This window comes from Lithobates pipiens, unplaced genomic scaffold (assembly GCF_037356315.1).
Source record: "Lithobates pipiens isolate NorthernLeopardFrog02 unplaced genomic scaffold, aLitPip1_a1.2 Scaffold_8, whole genome shotgun sequence".
NCBI classification, from domain to species: domain Eukaryota; kingdom Metazoa; phylum Chordata; class Amphibia; order Anura; family Ranidae; genus Lithobates; species Lithobates pipiens.
Window position 1 is genome coordinate 430,245,431 of NW_027507903.1, and position 17,491 is coordinate 430,262,921.

The 17,491-nt window shown below is 44.5% G+C and overlaps 1 protein-coding gene across 1 annotated transcript in view; it reads left to right on the forward strand.

Moving 5' to 3' along the window:
* Positions 1-8,436: 8,436 nt before the first annotated feature.
* LOC143964517 (leukotriene C4 synthase-like) overlaps positions 8,437-17,491 on the forward strand; it is a 67,708-nt gene continuing 58,653 nt past the window's right edge. The window contains exon 1 of the mRNA XM_077474292.1: positions 8,437-8,733. Coding sequence (XP_077330418.1) covers positions 8,676-8,733 — 58 coding nt within the window. The 5' untranslated portion in view covers positions 8,437-8,675. The remainder of the gene's footprint in view (positions 8,734-17,491) is intronic.

Below are 17,491 nucleotides of genomic sequence, written 5' to 3' on the forward strand. Positions count from 1 at the left end.
AGTTTAAATTCCCCTTTTCTTTGAGGTTTTACTCCCATACTGTGACCTGATATGCCAGTGTGAAGTTCTGTTACTAATGCTGCCCAGCTCTGCCATATTGCTGTGTACAGATGACTCACCTACAGACCTTGTGTTTACATGTAAATACTGTCATTGACATTGATATGTAAATAGCAGCGACATTCATATATTCATATGGAGTAGAATTATATGCGTCTAATAATGCTGATTATATATATATATATAGAGAGAGAGAGAGAGAGAGAGAGAGAGAGAGAATTTAAGAATTGGTAATGCACTTTATTTTTACTTTCCCTAGGCATTTTCTTTGTTTTGTTTCAATTCCTGGGAAATTGAAACTACTGGAAATGTGACACACAAACTACTGATAAGAACCCAAAAAGCTGCTCAAAATGTCTTCCTTATGAAAAATCTCTGCTAAAATCTCTTTTTTTTGCCAGTCACATGATACATACAACCATTTAACTGTTCCCTTGCTATTAAGAAGATATGGACATTGATTGAACTAAACTATACAGTCACACCTATATCACGCCTAGAATAGACTTAACACACACCCATATTTTAAGCATATTCATATGTATAAAATTTTTATAACCTGTAGATGTAAGCTCAGAAACACTTTCACTTTTATGTTGCCTAGAACTGTGTGTTGTGTCTCTCCACTGCAGTGTATGGAATAAATAGCACCTTCTTCTTTTTTATTGATTTGGGCTCACTGTCTCATCCTTAGCCTGATTTAACAATATGTAAATAGCCGCTGAATGGCAGCATTCATATATAAATAGAGTTGCCATTCATATGTATATCATGCCCCCCTGAGGTCATATCTACCATCACCTATACTGAATGTTGCCTACTGGGGAGGTAAAGGGGCATGCTTGAAAGTCCTGCCTACAACTGTGATCATTAAGCCTACCATCAGCCTGTTCTGCAAAGGTAAGCAAATTAGTGGGGGGGAGGGTAGTGTGGGGTGTGCAGAGGTAGGCAGAGAAGGAATTACAGTTTGGAGTGCACAGGTAAGCAAGGAGGGGATGTGTAGAGGTAGGGAAGGTGGGTGCAAAGATGAGCAGAGGAGGCAGGTAGAGTTAAAGGGGAAGGGGCTTGGAGTGGAGAGGATGGGGGAGGTTTGAGGTGCAGAGGCTAGCATGGATTTTAGAAAGCAAAAGTGTACTGATAGAGTGGATAAAAATGTAGGTCACGTGTAGGGCAGCACATTCATTTCAATGGACTGCTTTATGAGCTATAAATGCGTAAGAAAGTCCCAAACCCTTTTTCAAGATCATACGGTGCCAAGGCACCTGTCAGCAGATGCCTGTGGGTGTCATTAACAATTAAAGTGGTTGTAAACCCTTCACAACCACTTTTTTGATACAGGTAAGCCTATAATAAGGCTTAACTGTAGTTACCCCGGATATCTCCTAAACCTGTATGTGGCTTCCCCCAGGAATGCCATGTTCAGTGGCCAGATAGTAAAGGAGGTAAGCCCTAGGTCCACGCTCTACAGACTTATCCAGACCGAGAGATGTAATCGGATGTCTACATAGATACACTCACAGGGAGACAATCAGTCTGAAAGCATGGGAAGTAGGCCCGATAGTGTATGAAGGTGCCAAGATCAGTATTCTACCAGACTTATCAAAAGCTACCTTACAGCGGAGGGCTCAACTAAGGCCAATATTAGAGAAAATAAAATCTTCGGGGGCACTTATCGATGGGGATACCCAATCTCCTTGACAGTTAAAAGGGAAGGGGCTTCTTTTGTGCTTTCATCTCTACAGGACCTACCGGATTTATTTTTTATTTTTGGAAACTGATGGGTGCGAGGTGCAGGACTGGCTCCAGCCAATAATGAAAAGACGTGTAAAAGTGGGGGTTTCAAGGATTGATGGGGAAAAGTCACGATGGGGAGTAGGGAAGCACCTGCAAAGCAAATAGCTGATGCGGGCTCTTTGCCCTAAATTTCTTGGTAAAAGTGCTATAAGCGAATAAGGCCTAGGCATATATATGGGGTGATATGCTCCTCATTATTAAGGATCAAGGCATAATATGTCCTTGGATAATATACTTTACATTAATTATATATAGGACGATATAAAATAATATGCATATGAATGTCATGATACCCCCCCCCCCCCCTCTATATAATTTCTTTTTGGGATAAGACACAAAACAGTAGTTAATAAAACAAAACTTGGGTGTTTTTTTTTTTTTTTACACAATAAAATATGGGGAATTGATGTCACTGACTTAGAACTCACAGGTATTTGGCCTAATAGAGGATTTAGGGGTAAAAGGGTGGGGATGGGTAGGGCGGGGAGTAAGAAGGGTAAGTGGGGGGATGGGGGGATATAAAGATTATAATTATAATATACACTAAAAAGTACACACTAAAAATATACACTCAATGTTTGGTTAAGGGGATAAGGATTATGAGAATTTAATATAAATGAAACAAATTTTTTGTCTTTTTTTTTTTTAAGGGGTAGGGGGTAGGGGTAGGGGACAGGAATTGGGTTCTGTCCTTAAATAGTTATGATAAGGGTAGGGGAAAATCATATATATGGCCGGTGGTATAGTATTGAGTAAAGGGAGAAGGAAATGATGAGAAAAAAAACGGGATTAAATTACTGAAGCTGCGGGAATGGATGTGAATATAAAGGGACTATTTGGAGGGGGAGTGGCATTGCACGTGCTCTGTATCTGCTAGTCACCCTCCCATACCTTACACCTACGGGAAACTAAGAACCCATAGGTAGGTGTGGGGGAAACTTGATATTCCCCCGGGGGGGTTCGGCCTTCTCCTTTTTTTTTTTTTTTTTCTTTTTTTTCTTCTTTCTCTCCCCATTCTAGCCCAGGCACGATGGTGGGATTACGAGTAACATCACTTAATACTAGAGGACTCAATGTTCCCGAAAAACGTAAAATGTTATTAAATGATTTAAAACGCTCCAAAACTGACATTGGCATGGTACAAGAAACCCATTTAAAGGAGGGAAAATTTCCCTACCTTCAAAATAGAAACTTTCCAAATGTTTACCATGCCATAAATCATGAAGCTAAAACCAAGGGAGTGGCTATTCTAATTTCTAATCGAATAACATGGTCCCTGTTGGATAAATGTCAAGAACCAGGAGGAAGATATTTATTTCTTAAAGGACTTATAGGTCAGGTTAAAGTAACTCTCGCTACAGTTTATGCCCCAAACATACATCAAGATCAGTTCTTGAATAAAACCCTATCAAAATTAATGGAATTTAAGGAAGGGATTCTTATTATCGGGGGGGGGGATTTTAACGTCCCTCTAGATTCAAAACTAGATACCTCAAATGGGACATCGTCTGTCTCTGAAAAAATTAGGAAAAATATCCTACGTAAACTAAATGAATTTCAATTGGTTGATGTATGGAGGGCTTTTCATGCAGATGAAAGGGACTATACATTCTTTTCAAACCCCCATCAACGGTACTCACGAATCGATTTCTTTTTGCTACCTCAACGATTACTATCATTAGTACAGGACATAAGTAATGGAAATATAACATGGTCTGACCATGCGCCAGTTACGATTAATATCTTTCTGAAGGAAGCTAAACATAAGATAGATTGGAACTGGAAATTGAATGAAAGTCTTTTGCAACGTCCTGAAATTAGAGAAGAGGTGGCAAAGGAAATCAATTCGTATTTTGAAACGAACGATAATGGAGAGACTAAAATGGGGATAGTGTGGGAAGCTCATAAAGTAGTAATTAGAGGAATTCTGATAAAACATGGGTCCCGAATAAAGAGAGCCAGAGAAGAGGAAACAGGTAGATTATTAGAGAAGATAAGGGAGATAGAGATACAACATAAGAGGTTAATGGATAGGGATACAGGGATTGAACTAGCACATTTAAGAAGACAGGTATCTGATATCTTACGTTATAAGGCAAGGGCTATTTTACAACAAGAGAGGAGAATAACATATGAGTTTGGAGATAAATGTGGTAAACTATTAGCAAGGAAATTAAAAAAGCAACGACTCCATTCATATATACCCTATATTAGAACAAAAGGAAATCTCAAATGCTCACTCCCGAAAGATATTGCAGAGGAAATTAGACAATATTATACTTCACTGTATAATCTCTCAGCTCCCTCCTATCCTTCTTCATTATTAGAAGAATATCTCGAATCCTCAAATTTAATAAGATTGTCATCTCCAGCGTGAAATAAGCTTGAGTTACCAATAACAGTAGAAGGAGTAACTTGGGCAATAAAGATGTTAAAGCAAGGAAAGGCTCCCGGTCCAGATGGATTTACACTGCAATATTTTAAAAGCTTTCAACCACAACTAGTCCCCTATATGGTTAAAACATTTAACATACAAGGAAAGACCGAGCCTCCACCTGTAGAAGCATTAAAGGCACATATTGTACTTATTCCAAAAGAAGGAAAGGATCAATCAATATGTAGTAACTATCGTCCAATATCATTATTAAACACCGATTATAAAATATTTACAAAGATACTCGCATCACGCCTACAGTCATTTATGACGCAGTTGATCCACCTGGACCAAGTGGGGTTTGTTCCCACACAGGAAGCTAGGGATAGTACAATTAAGGTCTTGAATTTAATTCAATATGCAAATCATAGGAAGCTGCCGAGTATCTTTGTCAATACAGATGCAGAAAAGGCCTTTGATAGGGTCAATTGGCCCTTTATGCTAGGAGTATTAAAACAAATGGGCTTTGGTGATCGAATGTTGGATTGGATAGCAGGATTATATTCAAAGCCACAAGCATTGGTGAAGGTCAATGGGATAACCAATGGGACCCGCCATTAGAACCTTTGTTAAATAGAATTAGACAGAATCCTGATATTAAAGGTATTCCTTTAGGGGACCAGGAATATAAACTCTCAGCATATGCTGATGATTTATTATTTTCACTCTCTAATCCACAAATATCACTACCTAATCTACTGGAGGAAATAGAGCGCTACGGAGCTCTGTCTAGCTTTAAAATAAACTATAGCAAGTCGAAGGCGATGGGGATATCACTGGAGGGTTCCATTAAAAAAAAATCTAGAGGACAACTTTAAGTTTAAATGGACAGTTACAGCGCTGAACTATTTAGGGATACAGATTCCACCTAATTTAATAGATGCATATGCATTGAACTTCCCACCTTTACTAAGGGAAATTAGTACAACGTTGACTGAATGGAGCAAATCCTCACATTCCTGGTTCGGGAGAAGTAATATTTAGAAAATGAATATAGTCCCCAAGTTTCTTTATCCGTTTCAGGCGCTACCAATCCGGATTCCACAAGCCTTCTTTAGTAAAACCCGAACAATTTTTACAAAGTTCATATGGGCAAGTAAGCGCCCTAGGATTAACAGGAAGTTACTAACAATGCCTAAAGAGGCAGGTGGAATCGCAGCACCAGATTGGCTACTCAGCTTGGTAGAATTTTGGACTGGTGCCGACATAGAGACAGTAAAAGGTGGGTTGTCATGGAACAACAAGTAAGCCCTATTCCTTTAGATAGATCCATGTGGTGCGGTACAGCTATACCTCCGTTATTAAGAGCCCATCCTTTAATAGGACCTACGCTCCAGATGGGAGCTAAAGCCGTATGCATCCCCAGAATTTCAACAGCAAAATCTCCCTTATTTCCCATTCTTGGGAACCCACATTTCTTACCCGGTCTGGAATCAGGAATATTTGGGAAATTAAGAGAGAGGGGATGCTTTCAGGCATCACATTTCTTGAAGTCTAAAAAATGGCTAACAATTGAAATGTTAATGGAAGTAGGAGGACAATATGAACTACCCCTATGGCAGGCGTTACAGGTTAAGCATTTTTTGGACACTCTGGGCTCATCTGAGGATTTCGATTGACCCCTTACTAGGTTTGAGGAGTATTGCGAGAGGAAGGAGCCCCTCTCTCATATTATTTCTAAAATATATGTTTTACTAGTCTCCCCTTTGGAGGATATCGATATAAGGAGTTTGGATAAATGGGAAAGAGATCTTGGACAAACCTTTATTTCTGCCCAACGTAAGAAAATAATACATTTGACTTTTAAATCATCCAGATGCGTTAAGATACAGGAATTAAATTATAAAGTATTAATGCGTTGGTATTATACTCCATCACGAACGCATACGTTTTTTTCAGAGTTATCGGATAGGTGTTGGAGGTGCGGTAAGGAGAGAGGCACTATTGTCCATATTTTTTGGCAATGTCCAGTGATTAGACAGTTTTGGGAAGAGGTTCGGAAAATTTCTCAATTGTTTACTGAACATCATCTTGAGGAAGATCCGGCCTTTTTTCTATTACAAAGTATACACATCCCATTAGAGAGATACAAGAACTCAATGCTATGTCACTTGGTGAATGCAGCTAAAAGCTGCATCACCACATGCTAGAAAGAAACGGGTTCTCCACGAAATTCGCAATGGTTAAATAAAGTTAGGAAAATTGGGATCTTGGAGAGTCTGATCCTGATGCCTCCCGAGGAAAGGGAGGCTATAGCGCAAGTCTGGGCTCCATGGGAAATATATTTGCAGTCAGAGGAAGGGAAGAGGTTGATTGGAGAGGAAACTGAGGACTAAATCAAAGGGCTGAGTGATGTAAACCCTACCTATTGGAAGGGTGATGTCAGACTCCTCCCTTTTTTTTTTTCTCTTAAGGAGAAGGTCGGGAATCATTGAGGGGAAGTGATAAGGTATCGAGATTGTACGGATACTGTTTTGTTTTTTTAAAATTGGCAAGATACGGTTATGAGAAAGTGTTTCTTATGTATAATGGTTGTTAATAACCTATATATTGTTTTGTTCTTGCAAAGAAATAAAGAATTAAAAAAAAAGTAAAGGAGGTAGAAGAAAGGAAATACAAAAGTGTTCTTGTAGTTCCAGGAGTGCAGGTATCCATAGAGGATAGCTGGTACTGGTGTCTCACAGGAACATAGTCAGTCAGACCTGCAGATGGGTCAGTTCAGGTGCAGGCATAGACATAGTCAGCAAACAAGCCAAGGATCAGAACAGGCAGAAACTTGCTCAATTAACAGGACTGGGCTAGTACAGGTGGCAGGAAGAGGCAACTGCACTGGTGTGGCAGTGATCAAGAAAAGTATTGCTGGCATACACTGGTTTGGTGACACCGGGGACTAGTGTGGAATCAATCAGGAACACTTCTGCTGACTTACACCGGTGTGGTGACACTGCGATTCATGTGGCGGGGATAAGAAACACTGTTGCTAGCATACACTGATCTGGTGACACTGGGACTGGCATGGTCAGGAAAACTGTTGCTTACTGCACTGGTCTGGTGTGGTGACAATCAGGAACACTGGCAACACAGTGTCTGGTGTGGTTGTAATCAGAACTGTGACCCTCTGCACTATTAGGGCTCGTTCACACATGAGGTTGAGGTAAAGTAAAAACCTCACTGTTGAACCGCAGGTTTACCACCTCTCAACCACTACCCCCTGCTGCTGCAGAAACAGCGCTTGGAGGTGTACACATACCATGGCTGGAGTGCTCTGCTGCACAGCTGTTGTAGGAATTATACCCCCTATATAGCTGCTGAGCCTGACACATTCAAGTGAATGGGGTTGCTTGTGCAGGGTCTAAGGGATTAAAATATAAGTTTACCTTTACCGAGAAATCTGTAAGGTGAACTTACACAGGACAGCCCCCCCCCCCCGTCCCGTCCCGTCCCGCTGACCTGTTGCATGGTGATCTCCCGTTTTGAGCCCCAATATAGCCGCTTAAGGGGTCCGGAGATTAGAAATCCCCTCAGCATTCACGAGTCTTCTTCCCCGCTGACCGGACGGGCTGCGTAGGTTCTGGTTGGTCGGCGGTGCCAATGTGACAGCGCTGACCAATTAGAATGCTCCAAAACGTCCCTCCTGACAGGGTAAGTTTTGGAGATTCAGCTGTGGGGATTTCTAAGCCACGGACCCCTAATATGGCTATTTCCCGGCTCTCAGAATGGGAGATGTGACTGGGGGGTGGGTGAGGAGGGGGTTACATAGCATCTCCAGAGTAGTGCAGTGTCATCCCATCAGCCCCGTACCAACAACTGTGATGTGAACTGCCTGGTGGACACAGCGATCACAGATTGCGCCACTTTGCACCCTGCATTGAACAGGAGGACATAACAATAAGTGTAACATAGGCAGGCTAATTTCTTATAAAAAAAAATGGGAATACATAATCAAAAAATGATTAGTAGCGTGTGCACAATGAGTGCAGTGTAAGCAAAGCATACAATGCAATTTGCAGGCAAGACTTCAGCTACTACTGAAAAATTGGAATGTAAAACAAGATAATGACTTCTGCAAAGCTGCCTGTGAAAAGAGGAAGTTGGGTATCATATTATAGTACAGCACTGAGCCTGTCTGTCTAAAGGCGAACACACGCTGTATGGATACACACCCTAAAGCCTACACCACGCCACAGTCCCATGCATCTCCTGCTGCTGATAACGTGACATCAAGTTTTTCCAGAAAAAGCTGCAAAGTAACAACCTGCTTGAACCATATGGCATTTATATTCCTTAAAGACACAAACCTTGTGAATTAACCCTCCCAACCCAGTCCCGGACAAAGAATCTTCATTTCCAGAGCAATTCACACCAGGATCCAAGCATTTCTTCCAACATGCATGACCAAGTGGCTCAGCTGGCTTTTATCACAGTTGTAGCAGTGCTGGAACAAGGTAATATTAATTATTCCTCATAGACAACTTCAAAATCTTATTGTCTTTTTCCTCTACCTTCACAGGTACTGCTGGCATTACCTCCCAAAAATCAGGCCACCTAACATAAGCCTGATTGGCTGAAAAAAGTTTAGCCAAATCATTTAGCTGAGGGTGTCAGATGAAACGTATTAATATAATGATATCCATATGTTTATGGGTACTATGCTGCCAACAGTACTAAAGCCAGCAACAGACTTTGAGAGCTGTTGGATGTGCATTCTAGATCGGACTACCTTCATCATACAAATTCTATAGATTGCTTGAGAGCATGTCACAGACTTGTCAGCTGAGACCTTCCAAGCTGACAAAGTAAATACATTTAAAGAGAATCTGTGGGGATATATTTGCGATTTACGGAAGCGGATATTACTTGTTTATGAAAGTAAAGATTCTGGGTTCATCATCCTGATCCTTTACTACTAGCTATCAACACCAATCCTAAACCATAACACAAGCCCTAATACTACTTAAAGAGAAGTCCCCCCCCCCCCCCCAGCAAAAAATGAAAAGTCAGCAGCTACACATACTGTAGCTGCTGACTTAATATTAGGACACTTACCTGTCCTGGAATCCAGCGATCTGGGCACCCCAGCCATTGGCTCTCGGGCACTGCCGCCGCCATTCATAGTAAGGGAACCTGGCAGTGAAGCGTGCTGCGCTTTTCTAAATGCCCGGTGGCAGGGAAAGGGGGAAGGGCGGCGAACTTCCGAGTGATCATGCCGCAGCAAGATCTCTCGGAAGTGGGTGTGGGTGGTGGGTACCTGTCAAAAACAGATATTCGTTCCCCCCCACCCCCCAAATGTGGCACCGAAGGGGGCAGAAGACTGATAAGTGGAGCTTCCACTTTTGGGCGGAACTCCGCTTTAAAGTGTATATAAGCTCTTACAATAAATGTTGCTCATTTGCTCACCTATGGCCTGTTAGACATTTAATTTAAAGCATTTTGTAATATTTATTAAGCCCCATACACACTATCAGTTTTTCCTTCAGATTTACCAAAACCATATAATATGAGGTCAAACCTTAGGAGTTTCAATTTGTATGCAATCAGGTAGGCCCTTGCACTACATGGTTTTGGTAAACCTGAAGGGAAAACTCAGCAGAAAAACTGATAGTGTGTATGGGGCTTTAGACAGAAGCAAAATAAATAAATAAATAAATGAAAATAGATGTTCATCCAGCCATAAGTCATGTTAACTTCCTGTACTTTCTTCCTCTCTGGATAGTTGTTATGAGCAAGCATTGTTCCCAGCTATCTCTGTTGACTACAAAACACCTCTCCATATGTCATGGAGTGGGGGAGGTGTTTTATAGTCGTAACCAGGGACGTATATAAGGGAGAGGGTCGGGGGGTGCCCATCAGTGCCTCCTTATCAGTGCCCATAAGTGCGACATATTAGTGCCACCTAATCAGTGCCCATAAGTGCCACCCCATCAATGCCCACCAGTTCAGCCTATCAGTGCTGCCTCATCAGCGCACACCAGTGAAGGCGAAAAATTACTTAGACCCCTTTAACACTGTGGCGCTTTGCAGGCGCTACATCGCTAAAAATAGTGCCTGCAAAGCGCCCTGAAAGAGCCGCTCCTCACACTGAACCAGAGGGCTTTCACACTGGAGTGGTGCACTGGCAGTAAAAAAAGTCATGCTAGCAGCATCTTTGGAGAGGTGAAGGAGCGGTGTGTATATATTGCTCCTGCCCATTGAAATTAATGGGGCAGCGTGGTTTTAACCCTTTCTCGGCCACTAGCAGGGGGTTAAAACCACCCCACTATCAGCCGAATACCGCTGCTAAAACGACGGTAAAAGCAGCACTAAATATATATATAACATTTTTGTTATATAATACCACCAAAAGAAAGTGTATTTGTGTGAAGAAAATTATAAAACATTTGTTTGGGTACAGTGTAGTATGACCGCACAATTGTCAAAGTGCACAGTAGGCAAGTGGTTAAGATTATTTTTTTTTCTTTTATTGAGCCAGTGTAGCTAGTATAGTACTAGAGCGAGACACAGGCTGCAGTGTTTGATATACTGTTTCTACTTTTGACAGGACTAGTACTGATTCACAAAAGTTTTAGCATTATGTTAAAAAACAAAAAAACAACACAAACTTCACACTTCGATATACAGGAAACCGACTGACAGATGCAACTCCACAGTTCCAGTTTTCACCCCCAGCACACTAAAGAGGCCATCATACCAGGGGCGTATCTAGAGCATTTGGCACCCGGGGCAGATCCTATATCTGGCACCCCCCACCATAAAATGTAAAAACACCCCACTGTGCCCCTTGCATACCTCTGCATCCTTCAATATCTTTTTGTCACTACTGTGTACCCCCCCCCTCCACAACTGCACCTCTGGACCCCTTTAAATTACACAGCACCCTGCACCTCTGGAACCCTTTACATTACACAGCGCCCTGCACCTCTGGACCCCTTTACATTACACAGGACCTTGCGCCTAAGGACCTCTTTACATTACACAGCACCCTGCACCTCTGGACCCCTTTACATTACACAGGACCTTGCGCCTAAGGACCTCTTTACATTACACAGCACCCTGCACCTCTGGACCCCTTTACATTACACAGGACCTTGCACCTAAGGACCTCTTTACATTACACAGCAGCCTGCACCTCTGGACCCCTTTACATTACACAGTTCTTGTACCTCTGTGTTCTTACATAACACAGCACCCTGAACCTCCTGACCCCTTTACATTACACAGCCCTTGTACCTCTGGACCCCTTTACATTACACAGCACCCTAAACCTCTGGACCCCTTTACATTACACAGCCCTTGTACCTCTGGACCCCTTTACATTACACAGCACCCTGCACCTCTGCACCCCTTTACATTACACAGCTCTTGTACCTCTGGACCCCTTTACATAACACAGCACCCTGAACCTCCTGACCCCTTTACATTACACAGCCCTTGTACCTCTGGACCCCTTTACATAACACAGCACCCTGAACCTCCTGACCCCTTTACATTACACAGCCCTTGTACCTCTGGACCCCTTTACATTACACAGCACCCTGAACCTCTGGCCCCTTTACATTACACAGCCCTTGTACCTCTGGACCCCTTTACATTACACAGCACCCTGCGCCTCTGCACCCCTTTACATTACACAGCCCCTCACAGCTCTGGACCCCCTGCATGTTACTCAGACCCCCTACAGTGCAGACCCCCCTCCCTACCGTACAGACCCCCCATCTACAGTGTAGACCCCCCTACAGTACAGAAACTTCCCCTACAGTGCAGACCCTCCTACAGCACAGACCCCTCCACCCTATAGCGCAGACCCCCCTAGAGTGCAGACCCTCCTACAGTACAGAATCCTCCCCTACAGTGCAGACCCTCCTACAGTACAGACGCCTCCCCCCTACAGTGCAGACCCCCCTACAGTACAGACTCCCCTACAGTACAGAATCCTCCCCTACAGTACAGACCCCCCTACAGTGCAGAATCCTCCCCTACAGTACAGACCCCTACAGTGCAGAATCCTCCCCTACAGTACAGACCCCCCTACAGTGCAGAATCCTCCCCTACAGTACAGACCCCCCTACAGTACAGTATCCTCCCCTACAGTACAGACCCCTCCCCCTACAGTACATACCCCCCTACACTGCAAACCCCCCTACAGTGCCGAATCTTCCCCTACAGTACAGACCCCTCCCCCTACAGTGCAGACCCCCTTACAGTGCAGGACCCCTCCTACAGTGCAGACCCCCTACAGTGCAGGACCCCTCCTACAGTGCAGACCCCCCTACAGTGCAGACCCCCCACAGTAAAGAACCCCCCTACAGTGCACAGACCCCCCTAAGGACCCATAATGTACCTCGAGCCAGGCAAGGCAGTGGCATTGCAGGGGGGAGGTGTGAGCAGCACTCGAGTGGAGTGACACCTGTCGGCTCAGTGATCCGGGACCCGGTGCAATAATCAGCATTTAAAGAAACTATTGTAGGTGTTGAAACCTGATAAGCCTATTTTTATTCCAAGACAGTAATTCGATGTTCGTATAAAGTCTTCATACATTTAATGGCGGGATTGATGTCTTTCGAAAGTACTTCAAAATTTGGTCCATAATCACCTTAGAAAGGTGACTAGCTAATATTTTAGCAAAAAAACTCATTTAATAAGGATTTGGGTAGAAAGAAGCACAGTCCTGAGGATCTTTGCCAGTCTTGGAAACCAACACAACAATGGCCTCTTCCATGGATTCAGGCAGCAACTCCAAATAAGAAAAATCAGAGAACAGGGATGTAAATTTGGGAGCCAACAAGTGAAATTACAAAGTTAAAGCAGAGGTCCACCCTAAAGTGGACCTTCCGCTCATTGGAATCCTCCCCCCCTCCAGTGCCACAATTGGCACCTTTCAGGGGGGAGGGGGGTGCAGGTACCTGTACAGTACAGGTATCTGCACCCACTTCCGGCGTAGATTCTGCAGAAGGTACGCCCCTTTCCGAAAGTCACCCGCTGCCTGCTGGGAAACACACGGATCCCAGAGACAGCGGGGACCATCCTTATTGTGCAGCGCGACTCGCGCATGCACAGTAGGGAACCGGGAAATGAAGCCAAAGGCTCCACTTCCTGATTCCCATACCCAAGATGGCGGCGGCAGAACCCGAGAGACAACCGAGAGATCGGCTTCGGGTGCCGACATCGCGGGCGCGCTGGGCGTGTAAGTGTCATTATTTTAAAAGTCAGCAGCTGCAGTATTTGTAGCTGCTGGCTTTAAAAAAAAAAAAACGGCGGAACTCCCGGCGGACTCCCGCTTTAATCTGATTTTAACATTCGATTTTGGGACAAATGTAATTTCTTGAACAACAATCACAATTTTCCATCTTGCGCCTTCGAAATTTCTTGTTGCTGCCATCGAAAAAGAGCACCGATTTGATCCCATTTATTACTGCAAAATCTTAACACAACATTTTTTCACAGAAAATTATATTAGTATATACCCAGTTTCTTTAATCGTATATCAAAGAGCCATAGTAATTACTACGTGGGTTATAGTCCACCTTCAGGTGCTGGACACTGGCACACCCTAAACAGGAAGTTGCCTCCCTATATAACCCCTCCCATACCAGGAGCATCTCAGTTTTTTCGCCAGTGTCTAAGGTGTTGGTCACGAGTGAAGATGTGCTGTGCTCCACTGGAGCAATCCTTGCTGAGGCTAGCTATGCAGCCAGATCCATTCAAAGTGTCTTTTAGGCCAAATTGAATGGTATCCGAAGAAAACAAGGTTTTGCTTGTAATCTCTTCTCTTTTTAGAGAGCTGTATCCAGGGATCCAGTACTTTTGGTATTAAGGCCTTAAGATTTACTGGCGGGGTGCTATTACAGGCCCAGGAGTGTGGGTTCCCCGAGGGTCCCTGGTTCCTGAAGGTTTGTTAACGGAAACCACCGTGAAGGGTGACGATTGGGTCTGTTGGTTTTACCACAGAAAAGCCTGTGATGGGAAAGGTAAGTGGAGTTTTCTAAGCAATTTTTTAAGTTTCTTATGAAATGTCTCCTTTAAAGTAAATGTTGTCATGCCTGTCACCACTGGGGGCTGTATGGAGCACATACCTTCTCATGCTTTGCTCAGAAATCATGCTGTGTCACAGAAGCAGCAGACTTTTTTTCCTCTGGCTAGCAGGCAGACCTCTGGTAAGTTTGGGGGGTTTTGCTTCCTCCAGACACCCCCACCTGGGCTGCACTCTTCCCCTCTACATGAGGCTGAGTATAAGGAGAACTGAAAATGATCAGCAATGCTGTTCTCTTTCACTGCCCCTACTTGACGTCTGCTTCTAGGTCTCCTCCACGCCATCGGAGGCCCATGTTTGTGTAGGAAAACTTTTTTTGAAAGAGAAAGGGGGGTGGGGTGCGATGCGAGGTGGGGGCGTGGCTTAGTGCAACGTTGGTGTCCTTCAACGTGGGAGTGTGTTTTTAAAAATTTGTCGGAGAGACATAAGAGCAAAGAGGAGCATGAAAGAGGTTTTGGTGACACAGGCATTTTCTATTTGACACATTTACTATTTGCATCAGGCTGAGCATAGATAGCAGCGGCAGTGGCTGGACTATTGCTCAAGCAGTGGATGAGATTTCTTCTGGTAGTACCTCTGCTTTGTGTATCATGCTAAGGTCAGGAGGGGGTTTGAAACACCCCCAAAAAAGAGCTAAAAGGGTCTCCCTCAAGGTCTGGAAAGCCTACTCATCTCTACAAATGGCATCCTCCCCTGAGAGGGGGTGGCTGGTCAGAGTAAGCATCGGGGCCATGAAACGGTTGCATCTGCTTTCAACACTGCAGCCCCTGTTTATTTTACTAAAAAAAAAATTTCCTCAGCCATGATAGGTTTTTTGCGACTTTAATTGCATCCCAGTGTGGGTCAAAATGCGGCAGCTTCTCTTTGCCCAGGACCCTCAAACTGAGGAACTAGGGGCAGGAGAAGACAAATTCCCTCAGGGGACCATGGTGAGGCTAATGACTCCCCTACTGAGGTGTCAAATGCAGGAGAATCAGCTGTTTGAATCTTTAGATTGATGGTGCAATTTCTTGCTGAATGGTCCGCTACACATTTATGTACCCTTAACTGAGTGTTTGGGTTCGCTCAAGCTGTGCATGCCTTTTCCTGTCCATTCATTACTGTAAAAGCTTTTTTGTATCTGAGAGGATCACCCAGATAAGCATTATTTTCCCTCCTAAAAAGTTTTCACACTTTATCCTATGGTGAAGGAAATTCAGTAAGTAGGGTATACCAGCAAATAACGCTGCTATATCCTCTGTGAATAAGAGTTTGACTTGTCTGGCAGACAATGCTCAAATGCTTAGGGATCCAGCGGATAAAAAGTTGTAATTCCTATTAAAATTCCTATTTTCTCTGGCAGATTGAGTGTCTCAGCCTGTGCTGACAGTAATTGCTTAATCGTTGAGAGACCAGTTTAACCAGTTGCCGACCGCCGCACGACGATGTACGTCGACAGAATGGCACGGGCAGGCATATGGGCGTACCTGTACGTCCCTGCCTTCCCGCGGGTGGGGGGCCCGATCGTGCCCCCCCCCCCCCCCCGGTGCCAGCGGCGGTCGGAATCCGTTTAGGAGTGATCCGGGATGAGGGGGCGGCCATTCGTTCATGGCCACCCCCTCGCGATCGCTCCTGACGAATGGAAGTGCAGCGTGACATCACTTCCTCTCCTGTTATGTAATCTCTCCTCCGTGTCGGTATTTTTCGTTCCGGCACCGAGGAGAGAGGATCGGTGAGTTGCACCAACACTACACAATACAGTAGAACATGCCAGGCACACTCTCACCCCCCCGATCACCCCCCAATCACCCCTGCACCCCCAGTCACAGTGACACCAATTGCATTTTTTTTTTTTTGCATTGGTGTCATTTGTGACTGTAATAACTGTTAGGGCAGTTAGGGTTAGCCCCCTGTAGTTCTAGGGTACCCCCCTAACCCCCCCAATAAAGGTTTAACCCCGTGATCACCCCCCGTCGCCAGTGTCACTAAGGCTGGGTTCACATTGCAGCGGTTTATGAGAACGGATGTGATTCGCACCGCACTGCAGTGCAAATCACATCCGATCTCTGTGCGATTCGAATTCAGCCATACAGATAGTATGGCTGAATTCGCATCGCACCCGCCGCAAACTCGCACAGGACCCTTTTTTTGGTCCGCAGCAGAATCAGATCGCATGGGTGTTCACACCATGCGATCCGATTCCTGTCCGAGTTTGCAGATCGCACTGCGATATGCGAACTGATCTGGGGGTGTCATTAACATTTCACTGACACTCCCAGCAGTTCGCATAGGGCAGTGTGATGCGGGAACCCGCCGCGGATTCGTGGCATTCCCGCATCGCTCCAGTGTGAACCCAGCCTAATAAGCGATCGTTTTTCTGATCGCTGTATTAGTGTCACAGGTGACGCTAGTTAGGCAGGTAGGTATTTAGGTTCGCCGCAGCTTTTTATAGTGCCAGGGACCCCCATATACTACCGCATAAAGCCCCCTGATTGCCCCCTAGTTAACCCTTTCACCAGTGATCACCATATAACTGTTACAGGTGATGCTGGTTGGTTAGTTATTTTTTTATAGTTTCAGGGCACCCGCCATTTATTACCTAATAAAGGTTTAACCCCCTGATCACCCGGCGGGTGATATAAGTTTGAGGGTCAGATAAGGTCTGCGTCGCCCCAGGCAGCGTCAGGTTAGTGCCAGTACCGCTAACACCCACGCGCAAAGCATACACCTCCCTTAGTAATATAGTATCTGATCAGATCTATATTAGCGTCGCCAGCAGTTTAGGTTTCCCAAAACGCATTGTTAGCGGGATCAGCCCAGATACCTGCTAGCACCTGCGTTTAGCCCCTCCGCCAAGCCCAGCCCAGCCCACCCAAGTGCAGTATCGATCGATCACTGTCACTTACAAAACACAACACACATAACTGCAGCGTTCGCAGAGTCAGGCCTGATCCCTGCGATCGCTTAAAAGTTTTTTTTTTTGTAGCGTTTTGATAGTCGCTGACAGCCTAGGTGCTTTTTTACCAGTGAGTCTCACTAGTGTACCCCTAAATTTAGGGGTGTCTACTTTCCAAAATGGGGTCATTTGGGGGGGGGGTTGTGCCATCTTGGCATTTTATGGCCTTCAAAACTGCGATAGGTAGTGAGGAGTAAAATCAAAAATTTACACCCTTAGAAATCCTGAAGGCAGTGCTTGG